The 21,899-nt window shown below is 48.2% G+C and overlaps 2 protein-coding genes and 2 non-coding genes across 5 annotated transcripts in view; 1 reads left to right on the top strand and 3 right to left on the bottom strand.

The window, feature by feature from the left end:
• Positions 1-7,547, bottom strand: part of SF3B3 (splicing factor 3b subunit 3) — a 28,489-nt gene extending 20,942 nt beyond the window's left edge. The window contains exons 1-8 of one of the 2 annotated variants that reach the window (XM_054269393.1): positions 7,462-7,547; positions 6,739-6,850; positions 6,034-6,360; positions 4,742-4,914; positions 4,235-4,376; positions 3,190-3,302; positions 2,352-2,489; positions 1,102-1,205 (exon numbers count right to left, since the gene is read on the bottom strand). In XM_054269393.1, coding sequence (XP_054125368.1) covers positions 1,102-1,205; positions 2,352-2,489; positions 3,190-3,302; positions 4,235-4,376; positions 4,742-4,914; positions 6,034-6,360; positions 6,739-6,808 — 1,067 coding nt within the window. In that variant the 5' untranslated portion in view covers positions 6,809-6,850; positions 7,462-7,547. The other variant, XM_054269394.1, reaches the window with a different exon arrangement.
• Positions 2,954-3,033, bottom strand: LOC128932891 (small nucleolar RNA SNORD111). Its single transcript, XR_008482733.1, has one exon. It is a non-coding gene; the product is annotated as a small nucleolar RNA SNORD111 (small nucleolar RNA).
• On the bottom strand, positions 5,626-5,707 carry LOC128932888 (small nucleolar RNA SNORD111). Its single transcript, XR_008482730.1, has one exon. It is a non-coding gene; the product is annotated as a small nucleolar RNA SNORD111 (small nucleolar RNA).
• A 285-nt stretch (positions 7,548-7,832) lies between the features above and the next one.
• Positions 7,833-21,365, top strand: COG4 (component of oligomeric golgi complex 4). The gene is made up of 19 exons (XM_054296249.1): positions 7,833-7,984; positions 8,434-8,516; positions 9,150-9,264; positions 10,126-10,300; positions 10,877-11,070; positions 11,480-11,585; positions 12,648-12,805; positions 13,306-13,364; positions 14,796-14,929; positions 15,461-15,579; positions 15,916-16,082; positions 16,719-16,884; positions 17,170-17,232; positions 17,699-17,815; positions 19,390-19,482; positions 19,820-19,903; positions 20,212-20,313; positions 20,706-20,834; positions 21,044-21,365. Exons 1-19 carry the CDS (start codon positions 7,838-7,840, stop codon positions 21,176-21,178), a joined length of 2,346 nt encoding a protein of 781 aa, XP_054152224.1. The 5' UTR covers positions 7,833-7,837; the 3' UTR covers positions 21,179-21,365.
• Positions 21,366-21,899: the final 534 nt, after the last annotated feature.

Consider the following 21,899-nt stretch of genomic DNA (forward strand, 5'->3'; position numbering starts at 1 on the left):
GAAATCTAACCCATTATTCCATTATTCAGTTATTAATATTTGGCTTTAAGGATTGTCTTCTGGGTTACAAAATATTAAAAAAAAAAAAAAAAAATCAGAGGCCTGCAACGAAAAAAAACCCCGAAAACCCATGAACAAGAAATCCCCCCACAACCTCCCAGCCTCAGGCCTTCACATTTGCAGCTGTCACTGGCAAGGTATCCCAGAGTTTCAGTATTTTGTTTACTCTTGAGCCTTTTAGATATTCTTGTGTTTAAGCCAAAGCAGCAACTGACAGCTGAGGCCAAATGCAAGGCCAATGGCTAGGACTTCATCTCCACATTTATCTATTTTATTGGAATACTCTCACCTTTTAAATCATACTATTTTAACCACATTCCCTATTCCAATTTATGAGCTCAATAAAAAAACAAATAAAACTTCAGAGAAGAAAAAAAAATCCCACAGAAAGCCAGAATGAGTTACTTCCTGGTTTTAATAAAGCTCAAATATGGCTTCCTCAATTCAGATTCAGTCCAGCAAACTGGCTGGGGCTCCCTCAGGTGGCTGACTGCAGATACAGTCAGAAAAATCTCCATCCTGTGAATCTCTCCCTCAGACAGAGTTAAGCTAATCTTCAAAGGTGTGCATGATCATTTAGAGTATTTAGAAGTCCAAACATGAATTAAGAGAAAGCCCTCAAGTATACATCTAGTAAGAAAAGGAACACAACTACTAATAAGAAAGCCTATTTACTTCTGAGTAGGCCATACACATAAAAATTCAAAACTATCAAACTAATTGAAAAGATAATTCATCTGATATGTGATGAACCCTACATAAACAGCAAGTGCTCAATTTTTCCAAAATCTGCTGCAACAGCAAGTAACCTTTTGTTCTCTGCACTTCATCATCTAATCTGAGTTCAAACAGCAAGAAAATTCCCCCATTCATAGTCTAATCCAATTATTCTTCTCAAGCCCTCTGAACAAAGCACTAAGTTACCCATTAAATCAGAGGTGTTGGCTTTCTATGCACAGTAAGTTCAAGGGTCAGTCTGCAGGCCTGAACAGAACCACTCTGCTTCAGGGAAAAAACACTGATGTCAAATTGTTTACTCACTGGTTTCCAAATTCAGATGCCACAAAGAGAAATCCTGTTTTCAGAACACACATGGCAGCAGCAACAGGAACAGTGTCAAAGTACTTCAGTCGAATCTCTGTTACCTGAAAGCAGATGAAGATGTGAATATGATGCTGAAGTACTGGAGCTCCATGTGTGATTTAATAACAAACATCTGCCTAGCCATCTTCTCCAAAGAAATGAACAAGAGCAGGCCAGACTTAAAACATCAGTAGTTTAGGGCACCAGGTTATAAATCACAAAATCCAACAGATTATTTGAACACACAAACCAGGCTGTCTGTTTCATTCCAAGACTTTCTGCCTTTTGTAAATCAATTTGGAAAACAAAAGCTGTAAAAATGGCAAGCTGCCTAAGAGAAATTTGCTTCACTGAACACCACCAGTTCTCCACCATTAGAAAAACAACTGTCCTAAGCAAATTTCTAAATTTGATATGGTCACAACAGCTGTTGGTGAAACATCCAAGAACAATCTTCAGGCACTTGAACATCACAGAGTATTCCATGCTGGAAGGGACCAAAAAGGATTATCAAGGCCAGCTCCTGGCTCTGCAGAGAGCAACCCCAAAAATCACACAATGTCTGAGATCATTGTCCAAACACTCCTTGAACTCTGGCAGGCTTTGTGCCTGCTACACAGTCATCCCCTGTACCAAATATGACATGTTTAGATGGAGAAATTAACATTCAACATTTACTCAAAAAGCCCAACCAATCACACGGCAGCAGAGAACTTTTCAGAGAATACTAAAACAAGCAGCAGCAAGCCACTGCAAGCCTGTTATTTCAACTCACAGACCAGCTGTGCCAAGCTAACTACCTCATCTTGCAAAAATATTGATTGCAGCATGTAAACAGCCAATCAAGAGACTGGAGGGTACTTGCTGAAATCCAGGGAAGCTAAGTTCCACAGAATAAGTTACTGAAATACTCTCCAGGAGCTTCATGGACCACAGTTTATATTCTTTAAAAAAAAGACCACCACTAGAACATTTTAAGTATGATCAAATGACTGCAGTTTAATCCTCAGAGGATTTTGCAAACCTTGCACCGTGTCTCTTTATGAGTAATACCCACAGTGGCGACCAGTGTTAACTCTTTTACAAATCACATAAAGCAAGTTCCCTTACACAGTTAAACTCACAACAGTAAAAATGTATCACCTTAGGGAAAGTAACTAACTAAGAACTCCTCTCAATTCATGCTTCTGCATTCAGGTGGTGCTTACCATGTCTTCATCAGTCTCCAGAGTAATTTTGAAGATGTCTCCCTGCTCTGTCTGGGCCAGGAAGAAGAACATGGACTTGGTCTTATGTGTAGCAGAGCAGACAAAGATCATACCCCTCTCTGGATCATCCAAGTCATTCTGTCAGGAAAGACAGTGGAGGTCATTGGTGGAATTACCTGACAAGCACAGAGGTGATTTCACTGACTGAAGTATTTCCATTTCACAGGTCCTTAAGAGCTCACAGTATGTAAGAAGGTTTTTAACACAAAGCACATCTCTTTGTTACACCTGTAGTCACCCTTGGTACATCTCTGCCCCAGAGGGAAATACAGCTGTGAGACATTGTGCCTAAGCATCATCCCTCATCTGTTTTACTTTCCTCTCTGGGCAACTCTCACATATCAAAGCCCAAAACACAGGAAAGGGCTGTAACTCACACACAGCTGGTTTTGAGCACCTTGGCAGATGTTCAAAGCACTGCATTCCTAATACCAAAGGGAGAGGAAGCAGCCTTAGATGCAACAGAGCAGCTGTTGAATTTACCTGCAGCTACAACTGCCACTGTTCAGCATCTCAAGTAACCCTACCTTGCACTGACAGTGCTGCCTGATCAGAGTCTTTGGAGTATCTCCAGTATAAATCTCAGAGAAGAGACATGAACCACACTCATCACTTCAGGCTATGCCCACCTCCATCCTCCCTCTCAGATAACACACAGCCAGTGAGGCAGATAAGCCAACATGTTTTTAACTCATTTTTTTCTTACTTTAAAACCTTTCTGGTGCCCTTAACCTTGAAAGGCAAATTCCAAGCATTCATAATCTTAAAAAATTCTCACCCGTCTCCTGGGAATTGGGCATCTGATATCAGGCTGGTCACCAAAGTTTTTGTAAGTAATGTAGTTTTCAGAACAGATCAGCACCCCACTGGGGCCATCAGAACCACCAGGAACTGAAAGAAAATTATTAGGAGAAAAGCCTTTACCATAGATGTGAATGGTTGCCTGCAGAACATTTGGTTTTCTTTAATGCAGCACCATTTCCAACACTCTCCATCACCCTGCATATATGAATCTGCTCTTACTGAAAAGACAAAAGACTGAGTACAACTGCCTGTGCCACCATGAGAACAGGGCAGATGGAATCAGGGATCTGGAAGGATGCAGTTTCTGACAAATTGCTTAGGTTTTATCCTTCCTGGCTTTTTATTGTCTAGAAAGCCATGACATGCCCAAAATACTACACTAGCAACTTGTCAGATAAACACAACCTTTCAGTTTCTGGTATGTTTGCTTCTAGAAAAATCCATAAGATGGATTAACATCTTTAGTTAACAGAAGCATTTCTAAAGCCATACTTTGTGATCTCAGTGTAACAAATCACATCATCAAACAGATTCAGCACAATACTTGGTGTCTGTCTCGCAGCTGCTTATAGGAGATGCAACAGGGCAAGCATACAAAGATGCTCTCCCAGCTCAGCACTTTTTGTGCTTGGAGAGGAACCTGCAGCAGCTTCCCTGGTTGAAGGTGTTGTATTGGCTTTGCATCCAACCCCTCCAAGTGGGCTTTTAGTCCCAGGATTCATCTACTGCCCTCAGCAGAAGGAATCCCATTAAAGAGAGTAAAATAGCATCTACACATTAACTAAGTCCTTTTGCATTGCTACCAGCTACAGGAGCACTCTGAAACAGCAGCTGCTTCTATGAATACTTGTGTATTTCCATGTGAACCACCCCTCATTACCTGACTGCAAGGTCAATTAATTAATTTATACTAATGGCTCAGACTACAATTGAAACAATTCCTAAGATATAAAGAATATTGACAGTGTTTTCCATGGGAACCAAGCAGACCCATGCAAAACCAACTCTGTGGGTGGTACCTGTTATGAGGAAGTTGCCATGCTCTTCCAGGGGCTCACTGTATTTCCTGACAACATGGTTCAAACCCAAGTCCAGTTCATAAAATGTCAATGTCTGCTGTGTGTTGGCTGCAGCTTCACCTGTTGGATCATTGTCTGCTTCCTAAAACAGAACACATGGAGGTGTCTTTGAAAAAAAGGATTAAAAGGAAGAGCAAAGCTGATGTGTTGGGAAACAGTTTTGAGCGGCAACAGAATGGGGCCAAAAGACTTGCTAGAAGCTGCACAAGAGAAGTTCAGACCAAGAAAACAGGCATATTTTCAGTTGAAAAGCAAAAAGAATCAATCACCATGACAGAAGAGACTTGCCCATTCTGGCTGAAGGCAAGACAAAAAGCCAGTAAGCCTGTAAAAAATGACAACTGCCCCAGACAGCTGAAGCAGCCAACACTCCCCAGTGACAGATGAAGAACAGAACAGGAACAACAAAGGTCAAAATACAGCAAAGGGAGATGAAGTTCTTCTCACCTCATAATCCATTTCCAGACAAGCAAACATTGGGTTTTCAAACCCCACGTCGACTCCCACCACGTGGTAGACCAAGGTATTGGCCTTGTGGGCTTCCAGAGGGGAGGAGATGGTGAGTCGAGCAGCAGCATCTCTGTTCAGGATATACACCAGCTTCTGCTTTTCAATGGCACCTGCAGGGAAGGACAACAGCACGTGAAGCCCATTCCTTGATAACCAAATCTCACCATACCTGCAGCCAAAACTGAGCTGTAACTTGGAAAGAGAACATCAGCATTACTTCAGCTGAAGTTCACCACCGGTGTTTATCTCTGTGCCACCAACTAACCTTGAATGTTTCATTGTAAATCTTTCAGATTGCAAGCACAAAATGACAACTTCAGCCCTTTAAAGCCAAAGCCTGACCCTTTGAGCTACATTCACCTGGCCCTATATTCCATCGACAATGGCTTGAGGGAGATCTACTCACTCTTTTTACCACACAAGAGATGACAAACTGCAAGGAAGCAAAGACAAACGGAAAGAAGCATCCAGATGTTCTGCTATTTAAAACCACAGAAATATTTTACTATTTTACAAACTTTTCCATAGAAATATTTTAACTAAGTAAATGTATTCTTGCCTGATATACAGCATCCACAACATAAAAAACCACCACTCAAATATTAACATGAACAGCACAACTATGACCGTGTTACTTTCTCACTAAGGAAAACCAGACATGTGAGAAAATAAATAATATTATTGCTATTCCCAGTATAAAGACATACTTGGTAAATTACCATCAGCACTGCACAGAGCTGCCTTCAGCAAACTGAGAAAGCTCCAGACACCTTGTGCTACATCTTAGCAAAAAAATTCTCTCAAGTGTCCTCCTACCTGTGAAGCCTGATCAGAAATGCATCTGGCTGTCTCCATGAGACATCTCAGAGAAGAGACATGAACTCAAAACATCATTTCAGGCCATGGGAACTGACTGGCTACACTGTAGCACTGGCACCTGCAATCCCATCCTCTCTCCCACACACCACACCTCAGGGCTCTGCACGCAGCTAAGCAAACTGGTCTCTTTCCAATTTGTTTTAGCTCAGCACTACAATTTATTTGTGCAATTCCACCAGCATCAAGGAATAATTCTGAATGCCTGTGCTCTCATTGACACAGCTCACAACCTAAAACAATTATAATTATATTATAATTCCAATTACACCTAGCAGAAATCTGCTCCAAAATAAACATCCACAAGAAGGAAGATAAAAACGTTAAGAACAGAAGGTGACAGAGAGACTTACTGATCATGACAGCGCGGCCCTTTGGGTCCACAGCCAGGTACTGGCCTGGAACGATCCTGCGGCAGCCACTCTTGCCAAAGGTCTCCTGGTGGATCTTCTCGAAGACGTTCTTGGAGGGCTGGTACTCCAGGATGACGATGCGCCCCGAGTCGCTGCCCACCACGATGTAATCCTTGGTGCCCCCCGTCAGCCTGAAGGCCATGAGGGAGCGGATGACCCCAAACACCTCCACGGTCAGCAGCGTGTGAACCTTCCCTGTGTTGGGATCGGGGCGCAGCAACTCCAGGATCTTGCCCCGGGAAACAACAATTTCTTGTTGTTTGGTTCCTGAAGAAACCAAAACACGAGCACAAGTCAGCAACAAACACACAACTTCAACAAGGGAAGAAGGGTGAACTTCCAAATACCAATTTTAGGACTACCATGAAGAAACTCAAGGAAACTTATTCACCACATTACATACCATCATTGTTAGAACAGCTTTTAACACATCAGAGAATTGGTCAGGATATTAAACTAAACCTATAGATAATTTAGATTGGTAATCAAGCCAAACTTCCCTCAATCTATCCACAAGCTACCACAGCTCAAGTAACACTCAATAACAAATGATAATGTACCAGCAAAAACCCCCCAGGGGTACCAAAGCAAATTGGTACCCAAAAAAGCCCCAAGCCAAGTCATGCAGAGGGAGGAAAAAATTACCTGAGAAATTGCCATGGATGGCAAAGCTAATGCCTGTGGCACGCTGCAACGTTAGGTTGTACAGAAACATGTTGGCAACGGAGTTGCTTCAGCTTATGTAGCTCTGGTAATTCTGCAACAAGTAACACAAAATAATAAAACTTCTCAACAGCAAAGCCTTTCACGCAGCAGAGAGAACCGCTGCCCTCCCGGTGTGCACGGATCACTTTACAGCACAGCCCGACTGCCATCGCGCTATTTGCTATTTATTAGCGCAAAAGGCTCTCCCAAGGCGTCCCGGGTGCCAGCTGAACTCCTTACTGCCGGCCGGCTGAGCAGGACTCCCAGTAATTACTGCTAATTAGTCACGGCTTTCGCTTTCCAGGAACCAAACACAATTAGGGAGCCCTCCGGGATGCCCGCGCCGTTACACATCCTTGACGCCGCCGTTTCATTGAACACGAGTGCAGCCACCCGCAGCTGCCCGGGGCCGACTCCTCGGGAGGGAACCCCAGCCCCAGCGGCCGCCCCGGCCCGAGGAAACCGGCCCTGAGCCTTGCCGAGGCCCCGGCAGGGCACGGAGCTGACCGGAACGCTCAGCCCGGGAACCGGCCACAGCTCATTGCCCGGCCCGGCCGCCCTCACCCGGCCCAGGCCCCGACGGGTCCGCGACGCTCCCGCTCCACAAACCAGGGGCCCGTCCCTGCCGCGGAGCCGCCGCCGGGCGGGCAGAGCTGCGCTCACCGTGCGGATGGCGGCGGATGCTACTCCGGCCTAGGCGGGGGCACCGCCGGCCTCCTCCGCCATCAGCGCCGCGCCTGCGCACTGCCCTCCCGCGCCTTCTCCATGGGGCTTTCCACGTGTCCGGCGCGCGCGCGCGCCCTGCGGCGAGGGAGGCTGCCCAATGCGGTGCCTGAATGATCGCGGCGCTATGGCAGCTGCCGCCTGCACCAAGAAACCCCCCAAGAAAACCCTCAGCCTCCTTCTAGCATGGAGATCTGCAGGAGCGTCAGCTTCCCTCACCGCCAGGCGGAGCTGAGCGGTACCGAGGGTCAGGCACCGCCTTTGACGGTCCCGCCGGGCCTCACGGTGGTTTCGACCGCGTCAGCTGTGTGCCAAGATGGCGGCGGCCACGGCGCCGGGACCGAAGGCGCCGCCGGGTGACAGCGGCGGCCCCGCCGCCTCCGCCCTGTCCATGGAGCGGATCCAGTCGCTGACCGAGCTGGCGGACCTGGAGGCCGCCTACAGCCGGCTGTGTGAGGAGGAGGTGTGTGCGGCCGGGCATGGGAGGCAGCGGGGCCCCGAAAAGCGGATACCCCGCTGTCACTGTGCCCCTCATTGCTGCGCACTCCCTAGAGGCGTTTGACACGGACTTAGCCGCCCCTGGGTCGGTGTCGCCTCCGCGGATCCCTGAATCGCGAGCAGCCTGAAGATTCTGGGATCTCCTGCACTGGAAGCCCAGCCAGGGGAGGAGTTTGTGGGATATCTGACTTAAAAGCGGTGTGATGAGGATTCCAAAACCGATGCTTTCAAGTAGAAAAATCATAAAGATTTAGAGGATTTAAGAGAGCTTAGAAAGGATTTATTTGTCATATGAGCTCTTGGAAGCACTAATGCCTTGTGTCTTTGGCTTGGATATAGCATCTGTGATAAACTGCTGGTCTGGAGGAGAGCTGAAGTCACATAACACCTCCTTCATTTTTTAATTTTTTTCAGAAAGTCGTGCAGGAAGAGCTGGATGCCCTCCTGGAGCAGCAAAGCACTATAGAGAATAAGATGGTTGCCCTTCATCGCATGGGGTTAGTGTTCCAACCCACTTCCTTCTCCTTGCTGCATGGCCCAGAGACTCCTGTCAGTGTTGTAGCAGAAGCACAACATCCATTCTCAGAAAATATCAGACTTTAAATCAGTTTGTGGTTGAGAACACGAGTTGGATCTTCATCCCCAGTTCTTCCCAGCTGTGCCCTCACCCAGAGTGACCTGTTTTGGTGTAGACTCAAAAGCTTTTTGAAAGTGTTATCTCAGAGGGTGCCAGGTTTCAGCATCAATTGTTGGATCAGGTGTCTTGTGCCAGGCTGTGCCAGGTGTGAACAAATATTACTGCCCTTCAGGGTGAACTTGTGCAGGCAGGCTGGGAAATCATCCTGAATGGCCTTTGTGTCTAGCAGAGCTCCAAGGAAAGGATTCCAGCCTTCATCTCCATTTCAGAAGTGGAGAATGTCCCAAGGGCCCAGTGGCTCGTTCTGCCCTGTGTGGTGGCAAGGCACAGCTGCTCTGTGCAGCCTCTCCTCCTGCTCTGCTCCCAGAGGAAGGCAATGGAATGAGTGGCAGTGTTGTGACAGGCCCAGCTGTTCCTGGAGAGACAGCCATGCTCCTTGCACAGCCCCAGGTGGTTCCTGTGTGCCTCTCACGCCCAGCTCTGTGTGTTTCAGCCCCAGCCTGCAGCTGATTGAGGGGGATGCCCAGCAGCTGGCAGGGATGGTCACCTTCACCTGCAACCTGGCCGAGAACGTCAGCAGCAAGGTCCGGCAGCTCGACCTCGCCAAGGTACGGGCTGAGGGGCTGGGGCTTGTCAGCACTCTGTGCTGTGCCAGTCTAGGGTGCTTTCAGTACCCCTTCCCCACTGTCTGTTCCTGCTTAGATGCAGGGCTGCTGTGTTTGTGTGTTCTGTGCTCACAGCACACCAGATGTGCCCTGCCTTTGGTGGGCTGGAAGCTGCTGTGGTTTTGATTCTTTTTTTGTGTCTTTCTGGGCTCCTGGGTATTGCATAGTATAAGACTGATAGAATGGTTTGGGCTGGAAGGGATCTTAAAGCTCCTCTTGTTCCCAACTCTCCTGCAGTTGGCATGGACACCTTTCACCTGACCAGGCTGCTCAGAGCCCCATCCAGCCTGGCCTTGAACACTTCCAGGGATGCTCCTTCATACATTGGCTGGTTCTCCAGCATCCCCTCCTGTCCATGTAGCTCCTGGTAGAATACCCTGAATAGAGTTACTAGCAATCTTGGCAGCTACACAGTGCTGAGGACAGTGGAGATTGTCACCAAAGCCAGGTCAGGAATCTGGGCTGTTCTATTCCTTGTCTGGGGACAGGCTGAGGGGTGTCAATGCCAGCACTTGGTACAACTGCTCAGATCAGACAGATAATGTGTGCTGTCCTCTCTGGTCTCTGCCTGTTTGTTACAGACAGCTGTGACCTCCAAGTTCAGCCTCAGTTTTGACATATACTGTTCATCCTGTGGAGCCACTGGTCTTAGCACTTTTTAAGTAGTGTGGGATTTTTGCTTATGTAGTAGTTTTTGTGTATAGAGAAGTGCTTCAGTCTCTTTTTCCCTCACACTGCCTTCTGAGAGCTCCTTCTCCCTGTCCATCCCACAGCTGGAAGCATCACTGGTTGCCTTTCTTTCAGAACCGCCTCTATCAGGCCATTCAGAGAGCTGATGACATCCTTGACCTGAAGTTCTGCATGGATGGAGTTCAGACAGCCCTGAGAAATGAAGACTATGAACAAGCAGCAGCTCACATCCATCGCTATCTGTCCCTGGACAAGTCAGTGATTGAGCTCAGTCGTCAGGGCAAGGAGGGTAAGCACTGTTTGTGAGGAGATGCTCATGAGTCACCTTTCCAATGGATACCTAGAGGCTGCTCCTTTCTCCTCTTTTCAGCAGAAAATCTAATGCTGGCCAGAGATCTTAGTATTTTATAGACTGACCTAGGGGTGAAGGTTTTTGAAGCATTATTACACCAGAATTATCATTAATTGAAAAGGGAGCTCCTGGCACACCGCTGTAATTCAGTATTTCAGGTGCTAACTAAGCAAAGCACAAAGTGTTCAGGCCAGAAGTGAGGGAGAAGGCTCTGTCAAGAATTGTTTTTGTGTCACGGTGTGCTACCAAGTAGAGCAACTGGAAATGAGGGGGTAAATTGGTAGATTCCTAAGAGGAAAATCCCAGTGGATGTGTTGTTGTCCTTCATGCAAAATCACAACATTACATCTCTCACCAGCCTGTCTGTGCCTGTAGAGGAATTCCAGTGTGTCTTCTGCCTTCTCATCTTGGGGCTGCACAGTGCTGCTCTCTCTCCTGGGGAAAAAGTAGCCCTTGATACAATACTAACATTGTGCTGTCACTTTTCTGTTTCTTTTCTGTCCTTTTGACCAGGGGGAATAATTGATGCCAACCTGAAGCTCCTGCAGGAAGCAGAGCAGCGTCTGAAGACAATTGTCACAGAGAAATTTGACACAGCAATGAAGCAGGGAGACCTGCCCCAGGTGGAACGGTTCTTCAAGATCTTTCCTCTGCTGGGCTTACATGAAGAGGGGCTGAGCAAGTTCTCTGAGTACCTCTGCAAGCAGGTAACAGGCTCTGTGACACCAAGGGGAAAGCAAAACCCAGTCTCTGTCAACAGATGTTGTGGAAGGAGACTTTGGCAGTGGCTTGTTCACCTTAGAAAATAGCACTGGCCTTAGTTCATATCTCTCCTTGCATTTGTATGCTAGGATGGGCTTTCTGGTGTCTGTGTCTTGCTCTGTGCACTTACTTAAAAATTATCAAATGAGCCTGGAAAGAGAAGAACAAGTTTCTGCCTTTCCTTGAGCCTTGAGTTTTCCACAAGAGAGAACAGGATCCCTGTTCAAAGGAGGAGCAACAGCAATAGCCCTTGCATTGGGAAGGCCAGTGAAAGCTCTCTAGGGCAAGGACAGAGGACCTGTGGGTTGAAGAATACCTTTGGGTGTTCAGCTGACTGGTCCTGTTGCCATGCAGGTGGCCAACAAAGCGGAAGAGAACCTGCAGCTGGTGATGGGGACAGACATGAGTGACCGTCGAGCTGCTGTCATCTTTGCAGACACCCTGACACTCCTCTTTGAAGGTGATCTTCCTTTCCTCCTTCCTGATTGATTGCAAATTGTCCATGATGAGACTGTCCATCAATTTAAATGCTTTCAATTTCAGCTCACAAAATGCCTTGTTCTCCTTTGAGCTACAGGTGTCTCACTCGAGGGACAGGGACACAACTGGTAGGATTTATTCTAACCAGGAGAGGGCATCACAATAAGCAAGTTTTCCTGTGTACATCTTGTACAGGCACAAAGTGCATTTGCAAAGGATTTGTTGGCTTCCTCCAGGAATCAGACTCTTCCTGTTCTCTGCATCCTCAAAACAAATGGATATTCCCTGGAGGTTTCTTCAGACTTGCAGCTCTCCAGACAAACAAATCACATCCCTTAGGGATGAGCAGCTGTTGGTGCCTCCAGGCCTGGCTCTTCAAGAAGCACCATGGGAACTTGAAAGCAGAGAAGGGAATATGAATGCTCTGTGGGAGTGCCACAGACAGTACTTGAGATCCCATGGTGATTAACCACCTTCTCTGTGAAATCTGCTCTAGTTCCAGGCTGTACCCCTGCCAAGTTACTCTCCCAGCCTGGCACCAGCAGAGCCTTCTTGCCAGTAGTGTTAAAAGCAGGGGGAGCGTTGCTAACTATTGGAGTAGATGTTTGTGAGGAGAAGGCAATATTGTAGACATCCTTCCTTGTGGATGAGCTTTTCCTCCAAGGAGTTCTTGCCTTTGCTAATGCTTGCTCTCTGCAGCAAGTGTGTGCCCAAGAGCCTTCCCTGGGCTGATTTTTCCCTGTAGCCTTGCAGGTGCTAAAAGCTGGGACTGCATTTGGGTGGCAGTTGTGCCCCCTGCCAGATTTAGCTTGTGTGGCTTCGTCCTGGGGAAGCTTCAAACCTTGTATCTTGCTGGGCTGAAGGGCAGCTGGAGCTGGCACACAGGGCATGGCAGGAGTTCTCTTTAGGGACACAGAGATGGCTTCTGCTCCAGGAGATCTGTACTCTATCTGTGGAGTGAATGATCCTTTTTCAGGTCTGGTCTGTGGAGCTCTGCTGTGCTCTGGGAACTGCTGGTTGAGTGTGTGTCCCCTCCCTGCAGGGATTGCTCGCATTGTGGAGACCCACCAGCCCATTGTGGAGACCTACTATGGCCCAGGGAGGCTCTACACCCTCATCAAGCACCTGCAGGTGGAGTGCGACCGCCAGGTGGAGAAGGTGGTGGACAAGTTCATCAAGGAGAGGGACTACCACAGGCAGGTGAGAGCAGTGTGAGGCTGCCTCAGGCAGCCAGGTGTGCCCTCCAGACAGCTCTGTGGGTTCCCACTGCCATAGAGGCAGCAGAGTTTGGCCTTGTGTATTGAGAGAATCCTTGCTTTACTCCTTATTTACCCTGATAGCTGAAGGGGTTCAGTCTGTAACTGCTTTGTGAAGCAGAGAAGGATTCATTTGGAGCATGGTAAATGCACCCTGGGCACTCTGTGCTGTGCAGGTCTGTAGGGTGCTTTCAGTACACCTTCCCCCCTGTCTTGTTCCTGCTTAGACAGAGGGCTGCTGTTCCTGTGTCATGGTCACATACCTGAGTGCCTCTGGTCAAGTCCCATCCCACCACCCTTCCTGGAGGGATGAGCTCTGCCTTGGAGGAGGAAGAAGTGAACTTATGTGATTCCCTTCTCTGGCAGTGCTTCCTCCAAAGCATTCCTGTTACCCTCAGAGAGTACAAGTCATCAGCAAAGACTCCCTTTCTTTTGTGATTGCAGTTCCAGCAAGTCCAGAATAGCATGATGAGAAGTTCTTCTGCAGAGAAGATTGAACCAAGGTACAAAGAAAAACTCTTTATGCTCTCTAACCTTTCACTCTGGAGTTGTTATTAACACTACTTAACATTTAGATAACTCTCCCACTCTTCCAGAAGCTTTGTGGGTATTAATTTTAAAAATCCAATTGTTAGGTGCCCTTCACTGCCCTTCTGTAAAGGAAGCTTCTGTAGTGGGGCTTTATTTTGCTTAGTCATTAATTCTAAGCCTTGGCTCTAAGCATTCCTGGAGGGCTGTTGATATCCCTGCACATGAAGGACTGAGATTTTAACTCAGTGCCCACTGCCCTTCCATGGCCAGAGTACAGCCCTTGGAGCCCACAAAACAGAGCAGCTGTTTGACAGATAGATAATTTATGACAGAAGCAGGAATAAATCTTTGAATCTTACCTTATCTGTACTGCTGCTGCAGCAGCTCCATACCATCAGTTTCTTGACAACAAACTGCAGTGCTATCAATCTCCCTCTTTTCTTCTTATCGTAAATATTTACATAACCCTTAAGCAAGGCCATTTGAAAGTGCACCCAGCCCTTCTGGGACTGCCTGACTTAGAAACATGCCTTGAAAGAAAACAGGTTCCTCAAGGAAGATCTATCTGTGAGCCTGCATAATTAATGTTTCTACTTACTATTTGCTCTGAGTAACTCTGCATGCATCTCAGTTTTCTGATTTTTTTTTTTAATCTCTAAAATAAAGGTAGTGTTTCCTTCTCCCACCTGTGCACCATGGATTTTACAAATCCAAGTAGGATTTGTAAAATTCTTCTGTGCACACTGATGAAAAAGCTGATGTGTCAGTCTTTCTTTTTTTCAGTCATCTCTGATCTGAACACTGTGTTCTGCATTGTAACATGCTTTTTTTTATCTCACATTTCCTGAGCTGTTGAGCTTAAACAGATTCTTCATCATCTGCAGAGAAACACATGAGTCTGTGCACAAAACCACACACATGAAGATGGCAGGGACCAGGCATTTCTAACACTGGCTACACAGGGCTCATGGAATTGTAGCAAAACTGAGGTAGGGAAGGACTAATGAAGACCTCTAGTCAAACCTCCCACTCAAAACAGGACTCATTTTGAAGTTACATCAGGTTGCTTTGAGTCTTGCAGTCCTTACCACTGTGATTTCAACGTGGATGTCCTCAAATCTATGAGGAAAAAGAGGGGGAGTGTTGATAAATCTTGGAATAGAGTTTGTGAGAAAAAAACAATTGTAGAGATATCCCCCAGAATCTCCCCCAGGAGGTATTTTGATTGTATGTGTGCGTGCTTTGCACATACCAGTTATTCTGCTGAGCTTTGCCTCTCAACAGATGGAAAGGGGCAGTACTGATCTCATAGTAAGGGAACAGAGAACACACTACTTAACTGAATTAAATTAGTGCCTCTCCTTTTGTAGTCTTGTTGTCTTGATTCTTGCTGTTTCTTCCAGGGAGCTTGACCCTATTTTAACAGAAGTCACTCTGATGAATGCCCGCAGTGAGCTCTACCTGAGGTTCATCAAGAGACGAATCATAGCTGATTTTGAGGTGGGAGATGCCATGGCCTCAGAGGAGGTAAAGCAAGGTAACACCTTGAGTACCAATACTCATAGGCTCTGCTTATCAAAGCCAGAAATGGAGATATACCTGAGTTAGTGGCAGAGCAGAGGGACACAGGGTCTGCAAAGACACTTTGGGAGTGCTCTGTGGAAGATCATTGTGTAGCCTAGACTTTACAAACCTGTTTTCAGCACTGGTTGTTCCCTCTAACAGGAAAACCAACATTAAGAATGATTGTAGAGTATAACAAAGTAAAGTCCCCAAAAAGAGGAAGAGCCATTTGGTCACTGCAGGCACAAATCCTGAAGGTGGAGACCACAAAAAAAAAAGAAAGGCTCAGGGTTTTGGTACTCTGTGGAGCTCTGGAAATCACTTTAGTTACCTGCAAAATCCAGCTCAGCAATTTCAGCTCCACAGTTGAGGCTTGTGATTTGTTTTAGGCTGGGCTTGGCTGGTGTGTGTCTGTTGGGTCCCATGAGACAAGCAGCAAGGGGACTCCGTGGAGCTGCCTCCTGGCCCTGGGTTCCTGCTGATAGGTCTCTCTTTTGTTCCACAGAGCATCAAAAATACCTGGACAAGCTCCTCAACAACTGTCTGCTGAGCTGCACCATGCAAGAGCTCATTGGCTACTACATCACCATGGAGGAATACTTCATGAGGGAAACTGTCAACAAGGTGGGGAAAAACCTCTTAGATGCTTTTCTGTGTGTGCTCCTCAGTCCTCTGGTGAGCATCCCAAGGGAGGGATATGCATACATGGCAAATCTGCAGTTGTTGGGAGAGTCTTTTGTTTCCCTTGGCCTTGAAAAGCAAGTGGTTGTTTCTGAACTTTGACTTCAGACATACCCCAGGTATCTTCCAGGTCCATGGGCTACTGCAGCCTAGTCTGAGTGGAGCCACCACACAGGGTGCAGGGGGAAGGGGGCAGATGGGCAGTTTGGTCTCTCAGCACTGCTGGGGCAGAGCTGCTCACAGAGCTCAGGGCACTCACTGAGAGAGCTTTCTTTGCAGGCTGTTGCCATGGACAGCTATGAGAAGGGCCAGCTCACCTCCAGCATGGTGGATGATGTGTTTTATATAGTGAAGAAGTGCATTGGGCGTGCTCTGTCCAGCTCCAGCATAGATTGTCTCTGTGCTATGATCAACCACTCCACCACTGAGCTGGAGTCTGACTTCAGGTAATGAAAGCACACCAGGTTCATTGGAAGGGGCCTCCACCTCATGTTCTGCAAACAGTAGCTGCTGGCAGATGGTCTTCCTTGTGTTCTTTGCCTTTGAGCCTCTGGCTTGTCATCTCCATGGAAGATCCTTGTAGGAAGCAGTGGCAGATGTGGGAAGCTGGATCTGGGCATCTTTTCTCACAGTAGTGGTGACCCACCTGTAGGACAAACAGAGAAAAGAACCTGATGGCCCAAAACCCTGTGAGATGGAGTTGCCTTGTAGCATTGGGGTACTACCCTGCCTGAGGGTACATGGTCACCCCTAGTTGTACTGTGGGTTACTTGATGACTCAAACTTGGGTGAGACTGCAGAAATTGTCCTGCTATTTTTCATTCCATTGTGGGAGTGAGGAGCTGTGTCTGAAGACAGCAGGCAGCTGCAGGAAGGACATTCAGGAAAGCTCAGAAAGTGGGTGGCTATGTTTTTCTTTCAGCACTCTGATGCTGTCAGGAGATATTTGCCAGCATTTTTTTCCCCTTTGAAGTTCCACTACCTTGTTCAGGTCAGATCTCAGACAGAATGCTGTCCCCAGGTACAGAGCATAATTTTCTTTTTGCTTGCTCTAAACCCTGGTATGTTCTGCTTGCCTATAGGGAGGTTCTGTACAACAAGCTGAAGCAGGGATTCCCAGCCACAACCTTCCAGGACTTCCAGAGAGGGGTGACCAGTGCTGTGAACATCATGCACAGCAGCCTGCAGCAGGGCAAGTTCGACACCAAAGGCATTGAAAGCACGGACGAGGCCAAGCAGTCCTTTCTGGTGGGTTTGGTGGCTCTTCTGGTGTAGAAGGATGTTGAGGAAAAGCAGTAAACTGTCTTGAACTCTAGCTGGGGGTTCAGCACATGTGCACCATTGCTGGAGTTTAGCTTCATGCAGCTCAGTGAATCTGCAGTGCTTTGATTTCACAGTAGCAACTCTGTCCCTTAAGAACTTGCATTTCAGTCTGTACTGTTAGCAGGGCATGGATTAAATGTGTGGATTTGGGGGTGACGTGCTGGGAAATTCCATTTGATCCAGCTTGGGTTTGTTTTGGGTTTTTTTCAGGTGACCTTAAACAATGTGGAAGTCTGCAGTGAAAACATCATGACCCTAAAGAAGACTTTGGAGGTGCAGTCTCTATTCTTTACTGTTTTTTCCTCAATCAAATTTGTAATATCCTCCCTTGGTGGAAGCAGGGGTCATGTAAACCATCTGGTCTTTGATATGCCCGAGTTCCTGAGGTCTTTGCCCTCCAGCCTTGGGGAAGGAATTTTAAGCTGGCAGAGCAATTTCCAGCTGACAGTAGCAGCCAGAAATACCAGTTCCTCCAGCCTGACTGACCTGGTGCAGGAATAACCTGTGCATCATGGAGAGTCTGCAGTTCTGTGATACTGGGCTAGACAGCCCCTGGCTTCTTTTCTTGCTGTCCTTTCTCCCCTCAGCTGGAGCCAGCAGCCTCTGCCTTTGCAGGAGCAAGGGTTGGGCTCCTGTCCTGTCCCACACGCTGGTGGGCAGCCAGAGCTCAGCAACACAAAGGAATAAAAACTGCCCAGGTTATTAATCTGGAGCTTGCTCATGGATCTCTTCCCTGCAGAGTGACTGCAGCAAACTGCTTAGCCAAGGATTTGGGGGTGAGCAGGCACAGGCCAAGATTGAGAGCTGCCTCTCGGACATGGCTGCTGTCTCCAACAAATTCCGTGACCTGCTGCAGGTGAGTGTCTCTCCAAATTACTGCTGGCTGCTGGTGTCTTCAGGGAGAACTCTGGCAGGAATCACTCCAGCCTAGGGCCACACCATGTCTGACTCCAGGAGTGCTGAGTAGGGTGCAGGAGGGAGCAAATCAGTCAGCTTTGAGGCATGGAAACAGCCCCAGCCCGTTTACACACCACACCAGCTGGCAGCTGCATAAAAAGCACTGGAGGCAGCTGCAGAGCCAGAAGAAATGTTGCTTCATTTGTCTTCACTCAGCATGGGCTTGCAGTTGGTTCAGCATTTTCAGGAAAAGAAATATTAATAGCATTTCAATCTCCTCCATTCTCCCTCGTGGCACAGTACATTGTCAAGTTATCCACAGCCTCACTAAGTAATGCTGAAGACAGGCTGTTGGTAGAGAAGAGCTGCCCTTTTCTCAGGTTTCTCCTTCTTTCCCAAATGCAAATTTCCACAGCATGGAACAGAGGACTCTGGCTAAATCCAGTCTCCTGTGGCATGCTGGGGCCTGCAGTGTCTAAAATGTCACTGGTCTCTGGCAGGGAGAGAAGCAGGAAGACCTAGTACCTCATGTGGAAAGAAACCAAGCAAAGGAGAATATTTTTAAGTAGGTTTGCCTTTGTACTTCATGAAGGGGTCAGATTATTTTTTGTTTGGCTTTGCAGTTCAGCGCAGGCAGATGCCTTCAGTTCAGCACTGCCAGCAAACTCTCCTGGGGACTGTGGTCAGTATTAAAACCAAAGAGCTTATCAGTAAGGAGTAACACTCTCCAATCTGACTCTACTGTGGTTTTAAAAGTGGCTGCAAAGCAATCAAGAGGCTGAGGAGGAAGCTCCTGTGCTGCCTGAGTCACACACACACTGAATTTGCCTCAGAAAAGGACAATTGCCAGCAGGGCCTCCTCAGAAATGCCAGTTTTAGTTAAAATCTTCTATCAAATGCCAGTCAGAATCGGAACCGACACAGTTTCATAGTGAGTGAGCTTTCGTGACACCTTGCTGAGCCAAAGAGGGGTAGCTTGGCAGGAGAGGCTTTAAGAGCTCTCATCACAGGGGACAGAACAGCTTTGCTGACAGCCTGCTGCTCAGGGGAGATGGCATGTGCTGGGGTTATGATTAATTCAGGGAACTAACTGTGGTTACAGCTTTTATCTTCCTTTTAGATTCTCCTACTGAGCTAAGCTGCAGTGGAGGTGGGAGGCATCACTTGAGTTCACTCACAGTGCCCTGGCTGGTGCTGAGTGAAAAATGGAGTTTGCATTTTTACCTACCCCAGGTGCCTCACTCCTGCCAGGAAATCTGCAGCTGTGTGGGATGGGGTGGGCAAGCACAAGCCCTTCAGACCACACTACAAGTCAGCACAACAGCAGCTTCTGGGCCAACATCCTTCCTCCTCTTCTTGTCATGGTGTCCTCAGAGCCTTCCGGCACCGGAAGAGTGTGGGATCTGAGCCTTCTGGGTGCAGCTTCCTGTGCAAGTCTGTGGGCCAGTTTCCCAAGCTGGGGAGCAGCATCAAGACAGCCTGTTTGTAAGGATTTTGTGCCTCACTGTCCTTTCTTCTTGCTGTCTTGCTCAGGAAGGTCTCAATGAGCTCAACAGCACAGCCATCAAACCCCAGGTGAAGCCATGGATCAACTTATTCCTCTCTGTCTCCCACAACATCGAGGAGGTGAGGCTCTGTGTTCTCTGCTTCCAGCTGTACTTGAGCTCTCTCTGTCTTCTGCTCAGCAGCACAGTCAGAGCAGCCTCTGTTTCCTTCCCCTCGGTTATCTGCTTGGCACAGAGCACCAGTAAAATACCCAGATCTTGCTCTGCAGCTGAGCCTGGAAAGGGACATTTGGCTACAGAGGAGCAGAAGGGATGAAGTGCAGCTTCAGGAGGGACCTCCCTTCCTGTCCTCTGGGCCATTGGCTGTGGTTTACTTCAGGCCACATAAACAATGTGGCCTGAAAATGCATGCCTTTCTGCATTTCTGTAAACAATTCCTTTCTGCATTTCACTGTCAGGAGGAGTTCAGTGACTATGAGGCCAACGATCCCTGGGTGCAGCAGTTCATCGTCAATCTGGAACAGCAGATGACAGAGTTCAAGGTGAGAGGAGGAGGTGGCAGCCTGCCAGGCTTTGGCCAGACCTCCACGTGGCATCCTCCAGCTCCTCCCTTGCTTGGCAAGCAGAGGTGTCCTCCAGTGCCTTGCAGGGCTCGTAGGGATCCAGTCACTCCCTTCTCCTGCAATTCTCAAAGCCTGCTTGCAGGCCCCAAGGAGTACCTGGATCACTTCTGTGCTGCTCCCCACTTGCCAAGCCTGCAAGTCCTTATTTGTAAGCTCTCCTAGCCTTGGGCTTTAGGGACCTCTGCTCAGTTTTTCCTGACAAGAATGACACAGGTTTCTGCTTCCAGGCTGGACTGTCTCCAGTGATTTATGATACTCTCACTGGGCTTATGACCAGTCTCATAGCTATTGAACTGGAGAAAGTGCTGCTCAAATCTACCTTCAGCAGGGTAAGCAAAACACTCCTGTACTTTGTAGTCTGTCTTGACTGCAAACTCTCAGTAAAGGATGGGGCAGGGCAGATGCAAATATTACCCTCTACCCTCAAATATTACCCTATAAGAAACTCTCCAACCACCAGTGACCAGCTCAGGGATGCCTTTACATCAGCACCCATAGGGACAAAGTGGGTTTGGTAATGGGACTGAGAAGAGCTGGCACCAATAAGGGGACTGGGTTTTAAGGTGGGTCTAAACATAAGCCACCCTACCTGCAATAAATGGTTTAACTGGGACCTGCCTGCTCAGAGACTTCCCCCTGCCTCCCTGTGATTTTAACTGGTGTCTTGGCACAACCCCATGGTCTGCCTGGAGAGTTGACAGATCTCACTCTGTGCCCACAGCTTGGTGGTCTGCAGTTTGACAAGGAGCTGAGGTCCCTCATAGCCTATCTCACCACAGTCACCACGTGGACTATCCGTGACAAGTTTGCCCGTCTTTCCCAAATGGCCACCATCCTCAACCTGGAAAGGGTGAGCTGCACTTGGTCTGCTTTTACTGGGGGACTGTGGGAACACCACTGCACTGCACATGGCTTTAGTCAGTTCATCTACATATCATCACACCCACAGGGTGTGGAGAACCTGGAGAAGTTTCCCTGTGTCTGATGGTGCTCGAGTTCAAACTTACCTGTGAGCATAGTCTGTGCTGAGCCATCTCTTACAGCTCCCTGTTTTTCCAGGTGACAGAGATTCTGGATTACTGGGGTCCAAACTCGGGTCCCCTCACGTGGCGCCTGACTCCGGCCGAGGTGCGGCAGGTGCTGGCTCTGCGCATCGACTTCCGCAGCGAGGACATCAAGCGGCTGCGCCTGTAGCTGGGCAGAGCCTGGATCAGCACCACGCTGGAGCTGAGGCTGCAGTCCTGGAGCCTGCCCACATCCTGTCCTGGGGCTGCCTGTTTGAGGCTGTGGGGATGGGATGATGTCTGCCCTTCTGCTCGCATTCCTTGGAGCAAAGGGTTTTCCTGGGCTCGGTGAGAAGACCTGCCATCCTTCTGTGGGAGCAGAAACAAGGCACCAGAGGAATCTCTCATGCTGAGAGTGGGATGATGCTATTTCTCAGAACACAGGCCAGTGCCTGCTCCTGACTCCCTGTGCTCTGCTGTCCTGCAGGCCACAGGCTGGTGGGGCTGAAATATGGGTCTGCTGCTGCAGCTGTGTTCCCTCTGTGCCCCCAGTTTAAGGGTCAGCTACTGGAGTCACAAATGCTGAGCCCTGGCTCTCTCCTGGTGGTGATGGGAACTGTTCTGTGGAAGGGAAAAGGAGTGATTTCCTTGGGAAGGTGCTTGGTAAATCACTAGAAAGCCTCTGAAGGAAGTGGGGCTGTGTCCCTGCTGGCTCTGTACAGCTACTCTGTAAATAAACCTTGCTTGGTTGAGTTGCAGTCTCCAGTGGTGTGTTCAGCTGTGGGCCTGGAGGGAGCTGGGACAAGAGCTCTGCTCCAGTTCTTCTCTTCTACCCTGTGCCAGGGCATCCAGAGGATCTTCCTTGTCTTGCCTGGCTGCCTTCTGTGGCTGCTGTCCTGTGCTGTCTCCCT

This window comes from Melozone crissalis, unplaced genomic scaffold (genome assembly GCF_028551555.1).
Source record: "Melozone crissalis strain CALT ecotype California unplaced genomic scaffold, PUWL_Pcris_2 ptg000007l_1, whole genome shotgun sequence".
NCBI classification, from domain to species: Eukaryota; Metazoa; Chordata; class Aves; order Passeriformes; family Passerellidae; genus Melozone; species Melozone crissalis.

Excerpts from the sequence above, each read along its gene's own strand:
- COG4 (XM_054296249.1), top strand. The coding sequence starts at position 7,838 with ATGGCGGCGGCCACGGCGCCGGGACCGAAGGCGCCGCCGGGTGACAGC. Across the intron at positions 10,301-10,876 it reads CAGTCGTCAGGGCAAGGAGG|GGGGAATAATTGATGCCAAC; the intron begins GTAAGCACTGTT and ends CCTTTTGACCAG. Across the intron at positions 20,314-20,705 it reads TCAAATCTACCTTCAGCAGG|CTTGGTGGTCTGCAGTTTGA; the intron begins GTAAGCAAAACA and ends CTGTGCCCACAG.